This window comes from Scyliorhinus canicula, chromosome 2 (assembly GCF_902713615.1).
Source record: "Scyliorhinus canicula chromosome 2, sScyCan1.1, whole genome shotgun sequence".
Classification (NCBI taxonomy): domain Eukaryota; kingdom Metazoa; phylum Chordata; class Chondrichthyes; order Carcharhiniformes; family Scyliorhinidae; genus Scyliorhinus; species Scyliorhinus canicula.
The window spans coordinates 185,281,363-185,306,520 of NC_052147.1; the positions used below are offsets into that span (position 1 = coordinate 185,281,363).

The following is a 25,158-nucleotide window of genomic DNA, read 5'->3' on the forward strand; positions in this document are numbered from 1 at the left end:
GTGGGAGGGGTTTTTGATTATGCTGCCCACTTTCCCAAGGCAGTGGGAGGTGTAGACAGAGTCAATGGATGGGATTCGAGTTTGTCTGATGGGCTGGGTAGTGTTCATGACTCTGTAGTTTCTTACAGTCTTGGGCCAAGCAGTTGCCATACCAGGCTGTGATGCAGAAAGGATGCTTTCTATGGTGCATCTGTAACAATCAATGTGGATATGCCAAATTTCCTTATTTTCCTGAGGAAGTATAGGTGCTGTCGTACTTTCTTGGTGGTAGTGTCGACGAGGGTGGATCAGGACAGATTGTTGGTGATGTGCATACCCAGGATTTTGAAGCTGTCAACAATCTTCACCTCGGCTCCGTCGATGCAGACAGAGTTGTGCACGATACTTTGCTTCCTGAAGTCAATGATCAGCTCTTTAGTTTTGCCGACATTGAGGGAGATATTGTTGTCGTTTCACCACTCCACTAGGTTCTCCATCTCCCTCCTGTATTCTGACTCATCGTTGTTTGAGATCGGACCCACTATGGTCGTGTCATCAGTAAACTTGTAGATGGAGTTGGAGTCTAATTTTGCCACGCAGTCGTGTGTGCATAGGGAGTATAGTAGGGGGCTAAGTACACAACTTTGCGGGGCCCCGGTACTGAGGACGATCGTGGAGGAGGTGCTGTTGTTTTTCCTTACTGATTGCAGTCTATGGGTCAGAAAGTTGAGGATCCAGTTGCAGAGTGAAGAGCCAAGTTCTAGGTTTTGGAGCTTTGATATGAGCTTGGCTGGATATGAGAGGCTCCTAAGCAGAGGCATTTTAGGAGCTAGCTACAGCCACGAGGCTGCTGCACAATTCTTATTTATAAATACCTTCTGTGTTTACTAATGAAGTCTGTGAAAGTGCATCTCTGTACCTGGCAATGACGATAAATTATCCTGACACTGTCTCTTCTTCGAATCCTAAGTGCGCCCGACTGCCCGACTACTGATCAGTTAGTCAGTTCCTGGATTTAGTGAAGGCTCAATTGCAACCTCAACCATTAGTCATATTCCAGATATTCTAATTTAATTTGAGGGTGAAAGCCTCAGGCAAATCGATTGTAACGTTCATTGCTAAACTGAAGCAATTATCAGGATTACTGTGATTTTGGAGCCACTCTAAATAAGATGTTACAGGATATGTTGGTCTGAGGCATGAAGAACGACGTTATTCAATGCACATTGCTTGCAGGAGTTGACATGAATTTTAAATGAGCACTACACATACCACCGACCATGGAAGGTGCTGAAAAACTGTACAAGAGCTGCAGAGCACACAGAATGGCCCCATTCACCATTTAGGGCCGGAAACTGCAGCCAGCTGTGGTACCAAGGCCGCTGAAGTAGCCTTGAAGTGGGAAACCATTTCAGCCACCAACAAATCAAAGAGGTACGGAATCGGCAATCAGTCAATAATGCTTAAAGTGAAATTTTACCGATGTGGCCGTGACCACACTCCTGAATCATGTCCGTTTAAGGAAGCTCAGTGTTTTTATTATCACAAAAGAGAGCATTTCATCATAGAATCATAGAATTTAGAGCAGAAGGAGGCCATTCGGCCCATCAAGTCTGCACCGGCTCTTTGAAAGAGCACCCTATCCAAGCCCACACTGCCACCCTACCCCCATAACCCAGTAACCCCACCCAACACAAAGGGCAATTTTGGACACTAAGGGCAATTAAGCATGGCCAATCCACCTAACCTGCACATCTTTGGACTGTGGGAGGAAACCGGAGCATCCGGAAGGATCCCACGCACACATGGGGAGAATGTGCAGACTCCGCACAGACAGTGACCCAAGCCGGGAATTGAACCTGGGACCCTGGAGCTGTAAAGCAATTGTGCTAACCGCCATGCTACCGTGCCCTAAAGCAGAGTAGAGCTAAATCAAGATCTCCCAGTAATCAATCCACTAAGCTGTTACAAGTATACAACGTGGAATAGTCTGACATCTGTGATTGTGGTATTCATTCAGTTAAATGTAAAACAGGCAAGGTAGACCCTATTACAGTAATACGCTGGGTAAATGGGGAATGTCTTCAGATGCAAGTGATACAAGGCATCACCACTGTGATGGCCAAGCATACATTTCAAAGAGAGGGATTTCACCATTGAACTTGAAGAGCACTTCTGCCAAGTTGAAAACTTATTCGGGTAAAGCTATAAAAAATAAAAGGCACGACAATGGTACCTGTAAACTGTGGACAATAGTCTACGCCCTCCCAGGAATTATAGTGATGGGTGAATCATACATGGGTGATTCAGCTGCGATTGACTGTACGAAATCAAGTCCAATTAGGCCGAGATTTTTCAAGTGCGGGAAGAGGGACTGCTCAACAGATAAGAAAATATGAGAGCTGTGATGAATTAGGCAAAATAAGCTAAGAATTATGTGGATCCAAAGGCAACTCTCCAATTCCTTAGGGCAAGATGGTACCATATGCCTTACGAGAGAAAGTGAATATGGAGTTAAGCAGATTGAAAGAACTAGACATTATCCAGCTAGTTCCATTCTCAGACTGGGCAGCACTTACAGTCCCCATATTGAAATCGGACGATACCAGCTCCCTTTGCGGCAATTATAAGCAAAAATTGATCAGGCCACCAAGCTGGATAAATATCGAACACCAAGAATTGAAGACGTGTATACAAAGCTGGCTGGAGGTCAATCTTCCACAAAGCTGGATATGAGTCACTTAGTCTAATTAGATGATACTTCCCTGGTGGTGTATCACGGTAAACACACACACAAAGGCCCATTCTAGTACATGGCCCTGCCTTTTAGTTTGTCTTTGACACAGACAATCACCCGCGGCTGGATTTGAACCCTGGTCCTTGGCGTTGTGAGGCAACAGTGCTAACCACTGTGTCGCCGTACCATTCCACATACAACAATGGGAGTTCCACCAGCACAACTGCTAATGAAATGTCATCTCAGAGTGAGACTGAGTCTCGCGTTTCCAAATTTTCCTGGGGGGGTAGAAGCCGGACAAAATAATCTGAAAGCAAGCCATGATTCACATAGTACAGCATGATCATATATGGCAGATGAAGCCTTGTTCGTAAGAAACTTTGGTAGTGGATCACATTAGATTTCCCGAATTATTGTCTCTAAGACCGGACCTCTTTCATATCAAGTGGATATGGCAGGACGGATACGTCATAATAATGAGGATTATTTGAGGAGTAGAGAGATGCTCCAGCTGTCAGTGTTACCATCAGGAAATGTTTTCGAACCCCGAAGAACCGATCTGATCGACCTGTTATCGACATAACTGATATCTCCAGGGAAGCAAATAAATCTGAATCGCCTGTGCCGGAAGAGGTACCCATTATTGCAGTTCCTGTTAACGTTGACCAGCTCAGAGAACAGAATTATACCACTCTCCAAGGAACAGAAAACCCCCTCAAAGACTCTATTTCAAATTATCCAACTCATGTACATTATGTTTCGTTAATAATTAGGACTGAGTGAATTAGTTTTGAAGATTGTATATAAAGGGCTTAAAGGGTGATTGTCCCTTTAAGGGCAATACAGCAGAGAAAAGGTCACAAGACCGACCTATGTGACCAATCGGGAGTCAGAATGTGGAATCACCCATGGTGAGAGAGAGGCACCTAGGCAAAGACATTTTGGAAGCTAGCTACAGCCATGAGGCTGCTGTACAATTTTAATTAATAAATACATTTTGTGTTCCTTAATGAAATTTATGAAAATGCATTTTTACACAGGGTGACGGAGAAGAAGCATCCTTCAATATTGCAGAAAGAAGCTGCCATGCATATAAAGGACTGGGTTTTCCCATGAAAAAACTAAATAAATCAGAATATTCCTTCTCAGGAGATGGCAACTATTGCATGAGAATTTTAATGTTTCTTGTCCCAGACAAACAAATAACTTGACATCAGTACAGGTGATTCAAAGCTCTTCATTCACTGAGCCTTGTGTTCTCCTATTCTGAATTGGTCTGATGAGAAGAGGGTAGATAACTGAAACTCTGTCTGTTGATGTCATCCCTCTCACTTGTATGGCCTACATAGGGAATTACAGAATAGGTAGAAACGTCATGTGATGCGTGGGTGAAGATTCATAATCTCATGGCACTTTCCAACAATTCTTGCCACAGTCATGCTACTTTTTCAGTGGGGTGGGGCATGGTCAATATCCAGATCAAAATGTTTTGACTATGTTTGTAGAATTTTAAACATGCCCGTTTAGCCTTTTGTCACATTGGGTCCCATGGGTATACACCATGAAGCCTTAGGTGTCATATTTAACTTTTAAGTCAATGTCAACATCAAGTTGCATAATTTCAATTTGGAAGTACTAATGTGCACTGACGTAGGAACTTTAACAAGGTTCTAATACAAGTGTCTTGTTCACCAATGATATAATTGTGCTGATATCAATCAATTCTAAATTTCTAAACACAGAAATATGTAGCATTGTGGTATTGTCAATGGACTAGTAAAGCAGAGACCAGAGTAATGCTCTGGGGTCCCAGATTCAAATTCCACCACTACAGGTGGTGAAATTTGAATTCAATAAAAATCTGGATAAAATCATTTCGAAAAAATTCTATCTGGTTCAGTAATGTCCTTTGAGGAAGGAAATCTGCCGTCCTTACCTGATCTGGCCTACATGTGACTCCAGACCCACAGCAACGTGGTTTACTCTTAACTGTGCCCTCTCAAGGGCAATTAGAGATGGGCAATAAATGCCGGCCCAAGATGCGACACCCACATCCCATGAACGAATTTTTAAAAAATAATATAAATGTAAATTGGACCAAGTTGTCTTGGTTTTGAGGGTTGCACTGCAAACATACAATGCTGTGTGGTCTTAGAGGCAGACATTGGGAACTCCTGTATTAACGTATTTTCAAACTATCTCTTGTTTCAATTTATCCTATTGCCTAAGCTAATAGAAGCTGCATCAAGTCTTGACGATTGAGTCGTGTGATGAAAAGTGAACTGGGTTTATCAAGTCATTTGCATTCAGATCAAATTGAAGGGATATCAACAAAGATCAATGTCTTTGGAAAACATTTTGTGTTTAAACACAGAAATATTAATAATACCATCATTATATAATGCATTCAACTGCATCATTGATTATCAGCCTATAAAAAAACCCATAAAGTTAACTCCTATGAAAATTGCATTATAAAATTACATGCTGAAGCATGAACGTTCATTAGAGCCTATATAGTGGCTATAAAACTGTTTTTGCATTAGGTTACTTCAAGGACGAAACGTAGCCTAACAACTCACAAACATACATGATGTCTTAGAACTGTCCTTTTGCCCTGCTTGAGTTTAAAGGACATATATCTGCATAATCACGTCTGAGAGAAGTTTAATTCCCTTCCTCTGTTGTGCTACAATATTAAAAATTCTGGCATGCAGAAGAGGTGTCTCAACGATCATTGGGATAGCTGTATAAGTGTAAAACAGTCAGGGAGTGTAGCCATTATTGTGCTGTTTCGATGCCAGTCCTCAGAGAAAATGACACAAAAAAGGACACAGACTCGCATGGTGGGCAGGAATTTCTAGCCCTGACTCCGGCAAGATCCGCTTCAACGATGCCCGCTGGTGTCAGGGCTGGAAAATCCCATCCCATGTCTCTGCAACATTTTTCTCAAAGCAAGAATTTATGACTGGGTTGTGCATTATTGCAAATCACAAATAAGTGGAATGAATCAACAGTCCTAAGGCCATTTCTGTTGGATTCTTTTTCCCTGCTGACTCCTGGGTTTTCATGAGTCTTTATCCCCACTGGCGGATTACTCAGTTTGTCTCCACCACCACAACCACAATTTGAATAATATGTAAATACTTGACTTACAAATAATGGCTTGGATTTTACGGTCAGCAGTGAGCGTCACCATTGCACCAATGACATTGAATAAATTTCCACATGAACCTAGATCCGTGGCTAGAATTTTGACTGCATGAGGGAGGATTCTCTCCCTGTGTGGGTTGTTGTGAGGCCCCAGCAGCGCTGGCAGGTTTTGACAAAAGTAAAAACAGCCGGTTGCGGACATAGCTTTCAGCTGCACGTCAAAAACCTGAAAATAGGTTACTGCAGTAAACAGGCAAAAGGAAAAGAGCATTGGTAAACTATATTAAACCCGGGTTTGAAAATCACATTTTAGCAGACATGAATACTTTTACAAAACTAAAAATTGAAACCTATTTTGAAAAAGTGCAATAATTTGAATCAGATATTTTTGAAAAGTGATACTTTCAATGTTTGATGAATCTTGTGAAAAAGTTGTAGGTTTCACTTTTTAAGAAGATTTATTAAAAAAGGTTCTATGCAGAGGGAAGTTAAAAAGACATCAGTGTTTCAGAATTTCAAAATGTCGTGGGCCGCCTCATTGTGTGTTTGGAATTGATGAGATGCTCTTTACACCCGAAAGGTGATAAATTAAAAAGTATAATCACTCTGCAATTAGTGGGAAACTTGACCAAATTTATGCTGTTTTTTTTTGTCATTTGAAGTAGCGAACACTTGGGAGTAAATTTTTAGTCCACTGCAACTTTTGGATTTGCACAGTATAGTGTGCACACACCAGAAGCAATGGGGCCGCTCTGATGTTCAGTACTGGCAAAGGTTAAATGTGCTGTCGGTACCGCTACTGTAAAATATAAGCTAAACTATTAGCATATTTTTATTCTAATGATGAAATTGATCTGAAACATTTAACTGGGGTGGAATGTTACGTTCCTGATACGGCATGAGTGGGGCTGGAAAATGCGGTGAGCCATACAAAAATCTATTGACTGCGGCAGGATTGGAAGGCCCGGAAAATCCTACCGATGGGAATATCTGGAAAATCCTGCGCCCTCGTTCTCTTTCACAGATGGTGAGTATTTCTAACATTTTCTGTTTGCATTACTTGTTCTCATCTGTTTGGAACTAATTTACACCAGTGCACAGATTTTCCCCAAATTCTACCCCAATTCCACAAGTTAGAAATAACACTTAAAAAATAGAAATGCTAAAAATCTGAAATGAAAGGAATTAAGACAGACCAATCCTTCCCAGGATGCAAGGAAGTAAACACAGATTAATATTTTGGATGCATACCAGTTCTGGTGCAAGGCTTCCACTCAAATTATTACTGTGTCTTTTTGCTCCCAATTTTATTTAGAGTATTTCCAGCATTTTGCCCTTTTGTGAAGTATTTTCTCATCCCATTTTAGGAATCATATCAAACTTGCTTCGCCAAGGATAAAATGCCGTTTATTTGCTGCTTGCCTTCCCGCTCTACTTTCCCCTCCTCCAAAAACTATTCCATCTGCATGTTCTTACATTTTGGCTTTCATTTGAATCTAAAGGAATTCAAACTATGATCATAACCCCTGATTTATAAACTTGAGTTAGGGAGGGGAATTCATGAAATGGGTGAAAAGTCAATGTTATATTTCCAACAAGTGGCCACAATTATCACTTGCAATTGAATTTTAAGTACATAAATAAAGTGAGCCCTGCTTCATTTTCAACATCCGTCACAGAAGCAGTTTCACACACATCTGTCCTGTAATGGTCGTGAAATTATGGTGACCAATCTTCTCCACTACAAAGTGGAACTCAACAAAAGAGAGTAGAACAGAACCAGCAGGGGGCGTGGCTGCCTCCATCTCCTCCGTCCATGGAGGAGATAGACCTCAGTGTCATGTGAAGAGCTTTGTTATATCAGACATCAGAGGACATTGTGGATGATGCTATGCTTCTGCTTTATACCCCTTCTCAATACTCTGCCCACCCTCATCATGCTATCTTACATGTTGATCAAGTTTCAGATGGTGTGAAAATGGATCTCTTGTTTCATTTCCCACCACCACACTTTCCACACCCCAACATTCCTCTACCCCCTCTGATTTCCTGTCTTGGCACACCGAGAACTGGCACTTTCTCAACTGCAGAAGCCCAGGTAGAAGAGAGAGTGAAACCATAAAGCACTAATGAAAAGGCTAGATCACCTAGTCTAACATCTACAGCCAGCAGCTCAGGTGCTGGCACTGCATATACCATTGAGGCTGGAATAGAGTTGGAACCAGCATGTGTTGAAACATCTGGGCATGGACGACCTGCAGCAGGGCAACAGGAAAGGATGATTATCAGCTCTCGTTGAGGGAGTGATGGTGGTGGTGAGGTCTTGACGGGTTCTGCTACCGATGGGAGGATTTAGATGAGAGCTTTGATGGGGGAGACATAGAGCAGAATGCCAATGGCATGCACACTATGTATTGGCTTGCCTGTGAGCAGTCCTCTGTCACTGTTGGGGAGTTTGAAAGCGTCTGGCTCCATTGGCAAAAGGCATAGTGTAGAACTTGCCCTTTCCGTAGCTCCTGCTCAATGTCCCTGTGGCGCTGCAGACTTGGAGGCACTTTTACTGTTGTCCCCATATGTGTGGACAGTGCACCAATCCTGTGCCATCCAAAGAAAAAATAACAAAGAAAAGTACAGCACAGGAACAGGCCCTCCGGCCCTCCAAGCCTGCACCGAACATGCTGCCCATCTAACCTAAAACCTTTTACACTTCTGGGCCCGGTGTCCCTCTATTCCCATCCTATTCATGCATTTGTCAAGATGTCCCTCAAACGTCACTATCGTACCTGCTTCCAGCACCTCCACTGCAGCAAGTTCCAGGCACCTCTGTGAAAAAAGCTCCTTCTCACATCTCTTCTAAACTTTGCCCCTTGCACCTTAAACCTATGTCCTCTAGTAATTGACTCTTCCACCCTGGTAAAAAGCTTCTGACTATCCACTCTGTCCATGTCCTTCTTAATTTTGTAGGCTTTTATTAGTTCGCCCTCAACCTCTGTTGTTCCAGTGAGAACAAACCGAGTTTATCCAACCTCTTTTCATAGCTAATGCCTTTTATAACAGGCAACATTCTGGGAAACATCGTCTTCACCCTCTTCAAAGCCTCCACATCCACTAATAATAATCTAATAATAATCTTTATTAGTGTCACAAGTAGGCTTACATTTACACTGCAATGAAGTAACTGTGAAAAGCCCCTAGTCGCCACATTCTGGTGCCTGTTCGATTATACAGAGGGAGAATTCAGAATGTCCAAATTACCGAATAACACCTCTTTCGGGACTAGTGGGAGGAAACCGGAGCACCTGGAGGAAACCGACGCAGACACGGAAAGAATGTACAGATTCCGCACAGACAGTAACCCAAGCCGGGAATCGAACCTGGGTCCCTGGTGCTGTGATGCCATGGTGCAAACCACTATGCTACCATTCTGCCATCTGGTAGAATGGTGACCAGAATTGAACACTAAATTCCAAGTGTGGCCTAACTAAAGTTCTATACAGCTGCAGCATGACTTGCCAATTTTTATGCTCAATGCCCCGTCCTATGAAGGCAAGTATGCCGTATGCCTTCTTGACTCTCTTCTCCACCTGCGCTGCCACTTTCAGTGATCTGTGGAGCTGTACACTCAGATCCCTCTGCCTGTCTACTCTGAAGGGATCTGCCATTTACTGTATATTTCCCACCTGAATTAGACCTTCCAAAATGCATTACCTCACATTTGGCCGGATTTACCTCCATCTGCCATCTCTTCTCCCAAGCCTCTAACCAATCAAAATCCTGCTGTATCCTCTGACAGTCCTCATCACTATCCGCAATTCCACCAACCTTTATGTCATCCGCAAACTTACTAATCAGACCAGTTAAATTTACCTCCAAATCATTTACTACAAACAACATTGATCCTCGTGGAACACGGCAAGTCGCAGCCTTCCATTGAGAAAAGCACCATTCCACTGCTACCCTCTGTCTTCATCACTTCCTCGAAACTCAATCCATTTATTGTGATGCGGCCTCCTCTTCACAAAACCATGCTGCCTCTCACTTACACGTCCAGGCTTCCAAATGGGGGTAAATCCAGTCTTGAAGAACCCTCGCCAATTATTTCCCTACCACTGACATAAGGCTGTAATTTCCTGGATTATCCTTTCTACCCTTCTTCAACAAAGGAACAACATTAGCTATTCACCAGTCCTCTGGGACCTCACCAGTGAGGATACAAAGTTTCTTGTCAAGGCCCCAGCAATTTCCTCCCTTGCCTCCCTAGTACTTTTGTGTCGATCTGATCACGCCCTGGGGACTTATCTACCTTAATGTCTTTCAAGACATGCAACACCTCCTCCTTTTTGATCGCAATGTGACCCAGACCTTTTTTTTAATAAATTTAGATTAGCCAATTATTTTCTTTTACAATTAAGGGGCAATTTAGCGTGGCCAATCCACCTACTCTGCACACTTTTGGGTTGTGGGGGCGAAACCCACGCAGACACGGGGAGAACGTGCAAACTCCACACGGACAGTGACCCAGAGCCGGGATCGAACCTGGGACCTCAGTGCCGTGAGGCGGTTGTGCTAACCACTAGGCCACCGTGCTGCCCGACCCAGACCTTTTACACATCCTTCCTCAAACTCATCATCCACCAAGTCCTCCCGTTTGTGAATACTGATGCAAAGTACTCATTTAATACCTTGCTCATTTCCTCTGGCTCCATGCATAGATTCCCTTCCCTGACCTTGAGTGGGCCAACCCTGTCCCCGGCTACCCTCTTGCTCTTTATATACATATAAAAAGCCTTGGGATTTTCCTTAATCCTGTTTGCCAATTATATTTCATCCCCTTTTAGCCCTCCTACTTTCCTTATATTCCTCACGGGCTTCTTCTGTTTTCAGCCTTCTACTCCTTGCAAATGTTGTTATTTTCTTTTTGATAGGCTCACAATGCCGCTCGAGATCCAAAGTTCCAGATACTTGCCATATTTATTCTTCGTCGTCACAGGAGCACTACCGTCAAACATCCGCCCCCCCAATCTAGGTTCTTCAGTTTCTGCCTCATTTTGTTACAATTAGATTTCCCTCAATTTAGCACCTTCATCCGAGGACTACTCTTATCCTTATCCAACAGTAACTTAAAACTTAATGAATTATGGTCACTGTTCCGAAAATGTGCCTCGACTGAAACTTTGCTGGGCTCATTCCCCAATACCAGATCCAGTACGCCCCTTCCCTAGTTGGACTATCTATATATTCTTTCATGAAGCCCTCCAAGATGCTCCTTACAAACTCTGCCCCATCCAAGACCCTAGTATTACGTGAGTCCCAGTCAACATAGGGGAAGTTGAAATCAGCCACCACAACAATCTTTTACACCTTTCCAAAATCTATCTCCATATTTGATCCTCTATCTCCTGCTGGCTGTTTGCAGGCCTGTAGTGAACCCCAACATTGTGACTGCAACCTTCCTATTCCTGAGCTTTACCCATATTGCCTCACAGCCTGAGCCCACCCGCAGTGCAGTAGTAATATTCTCCTTAACCAGTAGTGCAACTCCCCCACCCATAAGACCATAAGACTTTTACATCCTATCAACTGACAATTGAAAGCCTCCCACGTGCCAGATGTTGATTTACCCTCAAACACAGGGGCCCAAAACTCCTTTTACACCCTCCTCTATCCTGTTTGAAACATCTAGGGCGGGATTCTCCGACCCCCCCGCTGAGATTCACGCCACGCCGGTCGGGGGCTCTTGGCAGCAGCCCCCCCGGCAATTCTCCGGGCCCCGATGGGCCGAGCGACCGATCATTTTGGGCCAGTCGCACCGGCGTGAATCACTTAACTCATGCACCGGCGGGACCTGGCAGGTACGTCGGCGGGGGCAGTCCTCTGGGGGGGGGGGGGGGGGGGGGGGGGGGGGGGGGGGGCGCGCGGGGGGATCCAACCCGAGTGGGGGGCCCTACGGTGGCCTGGCCCGCGATCGGGGCCCACCGATATGTGGACAGGCCTCGTCCGTGGGGGCACTTCTTCCTTACGCGCCACCCTCTGCAGGGCTCTGCCATGACCGGTGCGGAGAGTAGAACACGCGCGAGATAATGCCGGCCCTTCGCCGCATGCACGAACTCACGCCGCCCCTTCGGGGCTGGCTTGAGCGGTGCCAACACCTCCGCCATCCACTTAGCCGCTGAAAATGCAGAGAATTCCGCACTTTTGGGAGCTGTTGATGCGGCGTGGTTGGCGGCAGTTCTCCCGCCGGCGTGGGTACCTAGTAGCCAGTAGGGAGAATCCCGGCCCTAAATCCTGGGACATTTAGCTGTCAATCCTTTCGCTCCCTCAACAAATTCTCTGTAAGGGCAACAGCATCATAGTTCCAAGCAGTAATGCGAGCTCTACCTGTTCTACTTCTCACATTGAAACAAATTGGATTGGATTTGATTATTGTCACGTGTACCGAGGTACAATGAAAAGTATTTTTCTGCGAACAGCTCAACAGATCATTAAGTACATGGGAAGAATAGGGAATAAAAGAAAATACATAATAGGGCAACACAAGGTATACAATGTAACTACAAAAGCACCAGCATCAGATGAAGCATACAGGGTGTAGTGTTAATGAGGTCAGTCCATAAGAGGGTCATTTAGGAGTTTGGTAATAGCGGGGAAGAAGCTGTTTTCGAGTGTGTTTGTGCGTGTTCTCAGACTTCTGTATCTCCTACCAAATGGAAGAAGTTGGAAGAATGAGTAAGCCGGGTGAGAGGGGTCTTTGATTATGCTGCCCGCTATCCCCAGGTAGTAGGAGGTGTAGATGGAGTCAATGGATGGGAGCCAGGTTCATGTGATGGACTGGGCTGTATTCACGACTTTTTGAAGTTTCTCGCAGTCCTGGGCCGAGCAGTTGCCATACCAGGCTGTGATGCAGCCAGATAGAATGCTTTCTATGGTGCATTTGTAAAAGTTGGTAATAGTTAATGTGGACATGCCGAATTTCCTTAGTTTCCTGAGAAAGCATAGGCGCTGTTGTGCTTTCTTGGTGGTAGCGTCGATGTGGGTGGACCAGGACAGATTTTTGGAGATGTGCACCCCTAGGAATTTGAAACTGCTAACCATCTCCACCTTGGCCCTGTTGATGCAGACAGGGGTGTGTACAATACTTTGTTTCCTGAAGTCAATGACCAGCTCTTTAGTTTTGCTGGCATTGAGGGAGAGATTGTTATCGCTGCACCACTCCACTAGGTTCTCTATCTCCCTCCTGTCTTCTGACTCGTCATTATTCGAGATCTGGCCCACTATGGTCGTATCGTCAGCAAACTTGTAGATGGAGTTGGAACCAAATTTTGCCATGCAGTCGTGTGTGTACAGGGAGTATAGTGGGGGCTAAGTACGCAGCCTTGCGGGGCCCCGATATTGAGGACTATTGTGGAGGAGGTGTTGTTGTTCATTCTTGCTGATTGTGGTCTGTGGGTCAGATAATCGAGGATCCAGTTGAAGAGTGGGGAACCAAGTCTTAGGTTTTGGAGCTTTAATGTGAGCTTGGCTGGGATTATGGTGTTGAAGGTGGAGCTGTAGTCAATAAATAGGAGTCTGATGTAGGAGTCCTTGTTGTCGAGATGCTCTAGGGACTAGTGTAGGGCCAGGGAAATGGCGGTATGCGAATTGCAGTGGATCAAGGCGTTCTGGGAGTATGGAGTTGATGCGCTTCATGACCAACCTCTTGAAGCACTTCATTATGACTGAAGTCAGGGCCACCAGATGATAGTCATTGAGGCACGTTGCGTGGTTCTTCTTTGGCACCGGTATGATGGTTGTCTTCAAATGCAATTCAGACCACCAGTCCTGCTGTGTTAGACCATAAGACCATAAGACAAAGGAGCAGAATTAGGCCACACGGCCCACCGAGTCTTCTCCGCCATTCAATCATGGCTGATGTTTTTCTCGTCCCCATTCTCCTGCCTTCTCCCCATATCGCCTTATTAAACAAGAACCTATCTATCTCTGTCTTAAAGACACTCAGGTGATTTGGCCTCCACAGCATTCTGCGTCAAAGAGTTCCACAGATTCACCACCCTCTGGCTGAAGAAATACCTCCTCATCTCTGTTTTGAAGGATCGTCCTTTTAGTCTGAGATTGTGTCCTCTTCTAGTTTTTCCTATAAATGGAAACATCCTCTATATGTCCACTCTATCCAAGCCTCACAGTATCCTGTAAGTTTCAATAAGATCCTCCCTCATCCTTCTAAACTCCAAAGAGTATAGACCCAGAGTCCACAAACGTTCCACATACGGCAAGCTCTTTATTCCAGGGATCATTGTTGTGAACCGCCTCTGAATCCTTCCCAAGGCCGAGTCATCCTTCTTTAGATACGGGGCACAAAACTGCTCAAAATGCTCCAAATGGGGTCTGACCAGAGTCTTATACAGCCTCAGAAGTACATCCCTGCTCTTGTATTCTAGCCGTCTCGACATGAATGATAACACTGCTGTTATCAGATTAGTCTTCCTAACTGCCGACTGAACCTGGACTGGATATGGACTGACCTCAGAAACACTACACCCTGTATGTTTCATCTGATGCCGGTGCTTATGTATTTACATTGGATACCTTGTGTTGTCCTATTATGTATTTTCTTTTATTCCCTTTTCTTCCCATGTACTTAATGATCTATTGAGCTGCTCGCAGAAAAATACTTTTCACTGTACCTCGGTACACATGACAATAAACAAATCCAATCCAATCTAACCTGCACGTTAACCTTAAGAGAATCTTGAACAAGGACTCCCAAGTCCCTTTGTGCTTTTGATTTCGTAAACATCTTCCCATTTAGAAAATAGTCTATGCCTCCATTTCTCCTTCCAAAGTGCATAACCTCACACTTTTCCACATTGTATTCCATCTGCCACATCTTTGCCCACTCTCCTAGCCTGTCCAAGTCCTTCTGCCGCCCCCCTGCTTCCTCAATACTACCTGGGGACAATTCTCTGATATGGAGGCCAAGTGTTCGCGCCATCATGAACACCGTTGTGTTTCACGACAGCGCAAACAGGGTCCATGCACGATCTATTCTGGTCCCCACAGGGGGCCAGCACAGTGCTGCAGTGGTTCACGCCGCTCCAGTCTCCTTACGCAGCGCCGAATGGGCACCGTACCAACCCGCGCATGCACAGTTGGGCAGTGCCAACCTGCGCATGCACAAGGGACTTCTTCCACGCGCTGGCCCCGACCCAACATGGGGTCGGTGTTCAGGGGCCGGCCGCGCCAGGAAGTAGGCCCAGGTTGGGGGGGGGGGGGGGGGAGAGAGGCCGGCCTGCCGATCAGTGGGCCCCGATTGTGGGCCAGACCCTATTGGAGCCCCCAGCCCAAGGAGCTCCCCTGCCCCCCCCACCAACAGGCCACCCCCTCGCCGAGCTTTCCCGCAGAGTTCCTGCTGGCAGCGACCAGGGGTGAACGGCGCCGGCAGGACTCTGTCGTGTCGGAGCGGCCGCTTGGCCCTCTGGGCCGGAGAATCGGCGGCCCCGCCAATTCCAGCGGCCCGCGGCTGGCGCCGCGCCAAACATGCCGGCACAAATGGCGGCAATTCCCCGCACCTCGGGGAATCGTGTGCCGGCATCGGAGCGTCGTAGCGTGGTTCCTCCGATTCTTCGGCCCGGCGCAGGGCTCGGAGTATCGCCCCCCCCCCCCCCCCCCCCCCCCCACCCCGTCCCTCTACAGATCGTTGTATCATCTGCAAACATAGCAACAGTACCTTCAGTTCCTTCCTCCAGATCATTAATGTATATTGTGAAAAGGTGTGGTCCCAGCACAGACCCCTGAGGCACATCACTAGTCACAGGCTGCCATCCTGAAAAAGACCCCTTTATCTGCCTTCTGTCAGTCAGCCAATCCTCTATCCATGTGAGGATCTTACGCCTAACACCATGGGCTCTTAACTTATTTAACAGTCTTCTATGTGGCACTTTGTCAAAGGCCTTCTGGAAGTCTAAATAACTCACATCCACTGATTCTCCTTTGTGTAACTTCCTTGTTACCTCCTCAAAGAACTCTAACAGATTTGTCAGACATGACCTCCCCTTGACAAGGCTGTGCTGACTCAGTCCTATTTTATCATGCACTTCCAATTACTCTCATCTTTAATAATGGATTCTAAAATATTACCAATGACCGAAGTCAAGCTAACCGGCCAATAAGTTCAGCAACATCTCCCTGCCTGCTCTTCCTCGGAGTCTTACTGGCTCTATTCTCTCGTTCCCCCTCAGTTATTTCACCTTCTGATTTATTGCTTCTGTTCCCACCCCCTGCCACATTAATTTAAACCCTTCTGTGTGACATTAGCAAACCTTGCAGTCAGGATATTAATGCCCCTTCAGTTTAGATACAACCCGTCCTTCTTGTACAGGTCCCAACTTTGTCAAAAGAGATCCCAATGGTCCAGATATCTGAAACTTTCATGCTTACACCAGCTGTTTAACCACCTGTGTAGCTCTATTATCTTCCTATTTCTAGCCTCACTGGCAGGTGGCGCAGGGAGTAATCCCAAGGTTACAACTCTGGAGGTCCTGTTTTTTAACTTTCTACCTAACTCCCTGAACTCCTGCTGCAGGACTTCATCACTCTTCCTACCTATGCCGTTCGTCCCAATATGTACCACGGCCACTGGCAATTCACCCTCCCCTTTCAAAATACCCCTGCCCGTTCAGAGACATCTTGAGCCCTGTGACCAGGGAGGCAACATACCATCCTGCAGACTCTTTTACTTCCGCAGATGTGTCTATCTGTGCCTCTGATTAAAGAGTCCCCTAAAACAATTGCTCCTCTGTGCTTTGTCCCTCACTGCTTAACAATAAAGCCAGCCAGTATCATTGCTCTGGCTACTGCTGCTGTTTTCCCCTGATAGCCAACCCCCCCCCCCCAACATTATCCAAAACTGTTTATTTGTTAGAGAAGTGGACAGTAACAGGGGATTCCTGTACTGACTGCCTGCCCCTTCTAGTGGTCACCCATTTATTTTTCTGCACCTTGGGTGTGACCACGTCTCTGAAACTCCCTTCTATGACGCTTTCTGCCACTGAATGCTCCTAAGTGCATCCAACTGCTGCTCCAACTGATCCATGCAGTCTGTGAGGAGCTGCAATTGGGTGCACCTCCTGCAGATGTAGTTGCCCGGAACACTGGAAGCTTCACGGACCCCCCCACATCTCACAAGTGAAGCATTTTACTCTTCTAACTGCCATTTCTAGAACTAATTGATAAATTTAAAAATAAATACTTACTCAATTAAAACAAGTTACAGTTAACTGTATACTTCCTCGCACTAGATTTCATAAATGACACACTTTGTTATTTAACCTTGGTTCCCAAACTGCTATCTTTTTCAGTTAGTTATTTTGACACAGCCCTTAATATCAGCTACTCACCAACCCATCAGCTTACCGCTTTCCTGTGATGTCACTGATTTTTGGCTTGAATCCCAGCGCGCTATTTGAACAGCTCCTGAGAAGGCTGGCCCTGAACCTCGAGCTATCTTTATATTCTCCGCAGTATAAGGTGTCCCTCGCAGGTCTGGTGCTGTCCTTGAATCTCGAGCTATATTTATATTCCCGCAGTACAAGGTGTCGCTCGCAGGTCCGGTGCTGTCCCTGAACCTCGAGCTATATTTATATTCTCCGCAGTACAAGGTGCCCCTCGCAGGTCCGGTGCTGTCCCTGAGCCTTGAGCTGTATTTATATTCTCCGCAGTACAAGGTGCCCCTCGCAGGTCCGGTGCTGTCCCTGAGCCTCGGGCTGTCTTTATATTGTCAGGAGCACAAGGTGTCCCTCGCAGGTCCAGTGCTCTCTCCTCAGAAAGGTAAGTGCCATACCCTTTGATAAAAGTTTAATAAATCTTACCTACCTGCAATGTACTGCTAATCGACTGACCTCATTAACACTACATCCCTGTATGCTACACCCAATGCTGGTGTTATGTAGTTACATTGTGTACCTTGTGTTGCCCTATTATGTACTTTCTTTTATTTCCTTTTCATGTGCTTAATCATCTGTTGAGCTGCTTGCAGAAAAATACTTTTCACTGTACCTTGGTACACGTGGCAATAAACAAAGTCCAATGTGCATGCTTGGAGCTTTAAATAAAGCAGGAACTATCCAGCTACGTTACTTTTTTTTTAAAATTCCGGACAATGCAGATGTTGCCAAAACTTTCTCTGCCCAATTTTGGTATGCTGGAGTCACACCATCTTGCTGTGCCAAGTGATGTCAGGATAGTGACGTTTTGCAGTGGCTCTGGCACCCCCAGGGGATGCAGCCTAAGGGGCTGCCTCTCTGTCCTGGGGGAACCCAGGTAAATCTGTGTAGTACCAATAGAAGCAGATGGTTTTCTTGCCCAGTGCAGTGGATAGATTGCACCATAATAGTCCTCACAGATGCATAGACATAAACAACATTGTAATTTTATAATAATTTAATTTGCAAATATATCCAAAGGCTTTGAGAAGAAAGGTGTTGGAAGTTGTTCACTGTTGACAGTACTTTGGATTTATCAATTTAAAGTGAAATCTTTTTCAACATTTGACACCATAACTGTTTAAAACTCACTCGTTTCTGCAAACTGGCAATCTGTTTTCTTGTCTCAACATCTTTTCCTCCTGTTTCCAGAAACTTCTTGTATGCTAAGTCAAAAGCTTGGCCAATAGTTAATGTTATTTCTTCAGCCTAAAACAGATTTAAAGAAATCTTAAGCAGTGTGAAAGTTTCATATTTATAACAGTGACTATACTTTAAAGTGCCTTATTGGCTGTAAATTGCTTTGGAATCACCTCAGGCTGTGAAGGATGCCATTACAAGTTTATTTTCTTCTTTGACAGAAATTTCATGAGAAGCATATTTATCAAAGACGGGCGGTATAGTGGCGCAGTGGGTAGCGTTTCTGCCTCTGAACCGGTAGCGCCGAGTTTGAGTTCTACCCTGAACTTGATGGCCAATGTAGGGGCAGACTAGTAACCTGCCCCATGAAATTCTGGGCGCCATTCTCCGCTCCCCATGCTGGGTAGGAGAATCGCGGGAGGGCCGGGCGACTCACGAGACGCCGCCCTGGCACCCCCCGCGATTCTCCCACTCGCCGCTCGATGAATCGCCGGTCGCCGTTTTTCACGGCGGCCCGCGATTCTCCGGCCCGGATGGGCCGAGCGGCCTGACGTTCCCGACCGGTTCACGATGGCGGCAACCACACCTGGTCGCTGCTGTTGTGAACATGGGCGCCAAAGTTCCAATTGTGGCTTGTGAGGGGCGGAGAGGGGAGTGAGCACCACGGCCATGCTCGGGAACAGACTGGCCCGCGATCGGTGCCCACCGATCGTCGGGCCGGCGTCTCAAAGGGACGCACTCTTTCTCCTCCGCCGCCCTGCAAGATTAAGCCGCCACGCCTTGCGGGACAGCAGAGTAGAAGACGGCAACCGCGCATGCGCGGGTTGGAGCCGTCAGCCGTCGTGACTTCAGCCGCGCATGCGCGGGTTGGAGCCAGCCAACCTGCGCATGCACGGCTGACATCACTTAGGCGCCGCCGTCGCGTCATTCTCGGCGCGCCGCCTTGACGCAAGCGTCAAGGCCCGCCGGCCGAGATTTATGGAGCCTCGCTCCTAGCCTCTTGTGGGGGGGGGGGGGGGGGGGGGGGGTGAATAGGGTGCGAGGAGCGGGCTCCGAGGCCGTCGCGAAACTCGGCCGAGTTCACGACAGCCTTCCCGATGCCGCGCGGGAGTGGAGAATTCCACCCCCTTTATCTATGGGAACAGACTTGAAGACTTGTGTATATGCTCTGTCTGCCTCAAGTGCCAATAGGTACGGAAGAGATGATGGATGAATATTTATTGGAATTGGAAATATCGTAAGTGATTGCATATTCTATTTGATTCGAACAATCAATTAATGTGCACTGAGTGTATATCAGAGTCTTAAATTTTGGGGATTCAACTGCTACAAAAGGACATTTGTGATACTCCCAATATTGGGAAAAACATAGTAATTTAACTCTTATATTTGGCTAAAATTGGTCGATTTTTCTTTTAAGACACATCGATAATCACCAGAAAACCTTACTCTTTCAATAGATAAAGTATCTTTCTAAAAATTTTATCTGACATTTTCTGGCACATTTAGTGCTTAAAAATGAAAACAACAGGAGGCAATGATAAAACATAATTGCAAGTGCACTTTGATTATAATTCTGTTTTTAACAGTTTTTGCTTCTTTTTCCCTAGTAAACACTGGTTTACTTAGAGCTTGCAGGCCAATGAAATATTATTAGCTTAATGGATTGCCCAATGGAATTCCCCTGTTTAGTTTCTTGGCTGAAGCACAATGGCACAGGGTTGCCAGCTGGGCCCTAAAAGGCTTATCCATTGTAGTACCCTCACACCAACATTAACAGAGAGAGCACAACAACGACTTGGCAGATGAAGCAACGACATAACTCTACATCTGCCATACGGACATAGAGAGCAAGTGGGCAACGTGGTATTAGCACTGCTAGTAAGGTGATTTTAGTTTTTACTGCCTGGTACTGAATGCCAATATGTTCAGTATTTGATACTTTGAAACATCCAGCCTCTAACAACCACTCTTGTATGTTATATTGGTCTTCATTGGTTAATATTAATTATTTAAACTCACAATCAGGTTGGGCCTGAGAATGCCCGCAAAGATCTTATTGGACTTTACTATGTGTGTGTCTTTTTGGCATGTCTTGCATCAAGAATAATATAGAGCTTTTGTCTTCTTTGCCATGATTTTTGGATGGATTTTGTGAAAAGTGCCATTAAAGAACAAAGAACTATACAGCACAGGAACCTTCAGCCCTCCAAACCTGTACAGGTCATGATACCAACCTTGGCCAAAACCCCCAGCAATTCCTTGTTCCATATCCCTCTGTACTCATCCTATCCATGTATTTGGCAAGATGCCATTTGAACGTCATTAATGTATTTGCTTCTACAACCTCCCCTGGCAACGCAGGCACTTACCACCCTCTGCGTAAAACACCTGCCTCGCACATCTCCTCTAAACTTTGTCCCACGGACCTTAAACCAATGCTTCCTCGTGACTGACCCTCCACCCTGGGAAAGAGTGCCTGCCCATCCACTCTATCCATGCCCCTCATAATCTTATAGACCTCTATCAAGTCACCACTCAACCTCCGTCATTCTAAGGAAAACAGTCCACATCTATTCAGCCTCTCCACATAGCTATCATCCTCCATACCAGGCAACATCCTGGTAAACCTCCTCTGCACCCTCTCCAAAGCCTCCACATCCTTCTGGTAGTGTGGCGATCAGAATTGTGCGCAATATTCCAAGTGCGGCCTAGCACGGTTCTATACAATTGTAGCACGGCTGCAAGTTTTTATATGCGATGCCCCGTCCGATGAAGGCAAGCATTCCTTATGGTTTCTTGACTACTTGTCCACTTGTGTTGCCACCTTCAAAGATTTGTGGACCTGCATGCCCAGATGTCTCTGACTTTCTATATTCCTACGAGTTTTCCATTTACTGTCTATTTCCCCTCTATGTTAGACCTACCAAAATGCTTAACCTCACATTTGTCTGGATTAAACTCCATTTGCCATTTCTCTGCCTAAGTCTCCAACCTATCTATGTCCTGCTGTATCCTCTGACAATCCTCAACGCTATCTGCCACTACAGCAACCTTGGTGTCATCCGCGAACTTACTAATTAGACCAACTACATTTCCTCCAAATTGTTTCTGTATACTATTAACGGAGACTCCAGCACAGATCCCTGTGGAACACCACTAGTCACAACCTTCCATTCAGAAAGACACCCTTCTACTGCAACCTTTTGCTTTCTGTGACCGAGCCAGTTCTGTATCCATTTTACCACCTCACCTCTGATCCCGTGTGACTTCACCTTTTGTACCAGTCTGCCATGTGGCACCTTGTCAAAGGCTTTACTGAAATTCATGTAAACAACATCGACCGCCCTCCCCTCATCAATCACCTTTGTCACCTCCTCAAAAACCTCGATCAAATTAGTGAGGCACGACCTCCCCTTCACAAAACAAAGCAGAAAGGCAAGTTCTTAACTAATAATAGGCATTTTGAAACTCGGGCAAAGGACGTGCTATCATGTCCAATAAAGCTCAAGTGAATATCAAAAGCAGCTAAGTTAAACACATGCACATTTTTAGTAATAAAATCAGGATGTTTCTCTTTTTTGAAAAAAATAATCATGTGCCATTCATGTTTTCGGTTGATCTACTTTAATTTTTTTTCAGAAGTGAGGGAGAGAATCTATATGTTTGAATTTTTGTCTGTGCATTTTTGTAAGTTAGCACCTGAATCACTTGACTGTGCAGTGGTGAGCCTTTCCCAGGATCAAGGAACCTGGGAGCAGGAGTCCCACTCGCCGAGATCACGGGGGTGGGATGTCCACAGCTAGGGCAAGGGGGTGGCTCGCAGCAGGTCTCATCTTCCCAATGCCAGGTCCCTCATCAGTCACGGAGTGCCTTTTAATGAGGGAGAGCCCCACCTCATACCCCCAACCTGCCAGCACAGCTAAATAAGTGTCCCTGCTCCACCAAATTTGCATAAAGTTCGACCAAAGATTTTTTAAAATTCAGCCTTAAAACAAAACATTTTTGGTCCAATGAAACAAAATCAGGTAAATTCACTACTTCAAAGTGTCAAAAGAATCAAAATAAAAAGAAAGATAAAGGACGCAATTTAATGGCCGAGTTGTGCTTAAGTGAGAGTGCAATGAGGCCGTTAGATCGCTGGACAGGCCAATAACAAGAACCCCATCAGGTGGCGATCAGTTTGTAATCTAACCTCCCCGCTCCCATTGGTGTAATCAGTAACTCCTGTAGCGTGGTAAGAAACCAATAATCTCCCTTAAAGCCAATCTCCATACAATTAACAGAAGCTTTCACCTATCTAACGTCCTCCCGTGATCTAACCGCCTCTCCAGCAAATGGTCACGCGAGTACCGATTAGTACACCTTTTTTAAAATACGAAGTTGGCAGAAGGGCTGCCATGGAGATCCAAGGAGGTTGGTAGCCATTTTCGCTCACGGGCAATGAGCCCGGGGACACTGGGGTTGCTGCCCTGGTGCTCGGAGGTGGCGGCGGCGGCGGAGGTGGGGGGGGGGGGGGGGGGTGCAAGAGTCCAAGGGGTGACCCCAGATGACCCATCATCGGTGGTGGTGGGGCGGAGCCAGTGGAAGGGGGTGCTGGTCATTGCAGCCCGGTAGAGGTTGTTGGCCTTCTTAGAGCACTGGGTTCAAATCCTCCTGGGAATACTCCTTGAGCTGACGGCCACTGCTACTTCCTCCCAGGCAGCACTTGTCATTAAATCGCCCCCATAATTTCATGCCAAAGTTATTGCAGATTCATTTTTGTTGGTAAGGAAATGTGCACATTCACCGAGAGCTGTGCTTTTATAAATATGGGAAAATTGGCAACCTTTGAGAAAAGCAGCATACCAGGCCAGAGGGCAGTGCTAGTTTCCAGAGCAAAGTATACTTAAATCAACATTAAAAATATTGGCCTGGGGAAGTAAAACCAGGTATGTTTACAGCATGAATAGGCAATTAACAACACTTAATTCCTGATCAGAATATCTGGCTCAAATTATGTTAGTCCAATGTAAGCAGCAGGCCCACTCTGAGACTAATTCAGTAATAATGTGCAAGGATTTCCAAGGTAGTTGCAGTAAAAAGAAAGGATACATCACTAAATGATACCCCAGGCAAACGTTTTTGGTTGAATATTCAGGGAATTAAATTTGAACACCATTATTGAAGCCGGAGCTTGCTGGATTAACACGGACATTTTACAAAAAATACAAACACATGGTAAATGAATAGTTGTTCCTTCACACTTATGAATCGTATTACATGCAGATTCTAATGAAGGAACTTTGTCCCTATAATAGTTAATTGTGTTGCATACTTACACACTTTTCACTGTCAAACACATAACACATGTGTTTATTTGATTCAGCATCCTTGCAAATAAAAGTAAATATCTTCTTGTCAGTTTTGTCATCAGCACAGAAAGATATTCGGTGTAATTGGCAATTATGCAGAACTTCCTACAATGTAAACAAAAAATTGCATCTTTTAATCACATAGAATGGTAAATGATGGAAAAGAAATCAAGTCAGTGTAACATTTCTAAACTGGCTATGTCTCAGATTCGGAATGGAGTAAGCATTTAAAACAGGCTCATTTGTTCTGATTAACATGCCTCGTTTGCTCAAATTAACATGCCTCATTTTGATCTGCATGAACCCTAATCAACCTAAACCACACCATCTTGCTCCATAATTCTCCTCCTATCTCTATCATGCAGCTCCGCCGTCTCTCATATAAAGCCTGCAAGACTTTGTGAAACCCACAGTAACATTACAAATAGCAATATATATTTCCTGGTGGCACATTATTCTTCCTGGGACAATGTTTTATTTATTGGATTTGCAGGCAACCATCAACTGCTTGGCTACAAAGACATTGTGGAAGATTGTCCTCAATTTTGAAAGTGATCTGGAATCAAAAAAAAAAGTTAGGGCAATTATTCTCCCTCTTCTTCCTGCAACAAAGGTCTTTCTTTTCCTCTGACCTTCTTGAAGAAACCCCAGTCTCATTTTCGGAGATTACTCTTCCATATTTAATGGAAAAATCTCCCCTGCCCTTAGCCTTTGTCCATCAAAATTCTGCTTCCAGGTCTCTTGATATGTTTTCTCCCCATTATGTCTATGGGATCCCCATGATGTAACTACTGTATAAGACAGCGGAACCAAACAAGATAACAGGGGAACCAGACAGATGAGGTGGAAAGAAATTAAGGGGAAGATTTCACATAGATTGGAAAGTCCTCTTTAGTAGCTGGCTGTGTTTTGTGCCCATATCCCCAAAATGAAAATAAAATATTTAACTATGAGATAAAAGGGGTGTAGTTTTGTCACACTCTTTCCACGAATTGATTTAAATCTTCCCAGACTCCAAACACAAACAGCTAATAATGGATCGCTGCCCAGTGAACCACTAGAAGACATTAAGACTTACAAAAGTGGCTTACATAGTCCATATTCATCACCAGAAACCCATAGAATTCCTACAGTGCAGAAGGAGGTCATTCAGTTCATTGAGTCTGCACCGATCCTCCGAAACAGCACCCCACCAAGGCCCACTATCCCACCCCATCCCTTCAACCCCATCTAACCTGCACATCTTTGGACACTAAAGGCAATTTATCATGCCCAATCCACTTAACCTGCACATCTTAGGACTGTGGGTGGAAACCGG

At 45.3% G+C, this 25,158-nt stretch overlaps 1 protein-coding gene across 11 annotated transcripts in view; it reads right to left on the reverse strand.

Annotated features, from left to right (window-relative positions):
* Window positions 1-25,158, reverse strand: part of gulp1b (GULP PTB domain containing engulfment adaptor 1b) — a 530,845-nt gene that overhangs the window by 57,414 nt on the left and 448,273 nt on the right. For all 11 annotated transcript variants that reach the window (XM_038789197.1, XM_038789196.1, XM_038789195.1 and 8 more), the window contains 2 exons: window positions 23,808-23,945; window positions 18,439-18,555 (listed from right to left, as the gene is read on the reverse strand). In XM_038789197.1, the coding sequence (XP_038645125.1) occupies window positions 18,439-18,555; window positions 23,808-23,945 (255 nt within the window). The remainder of the gene's footprint in view (window positions 1-18,438; window positions 18,556-23,807; window positions 23,946-25,158) is intronic.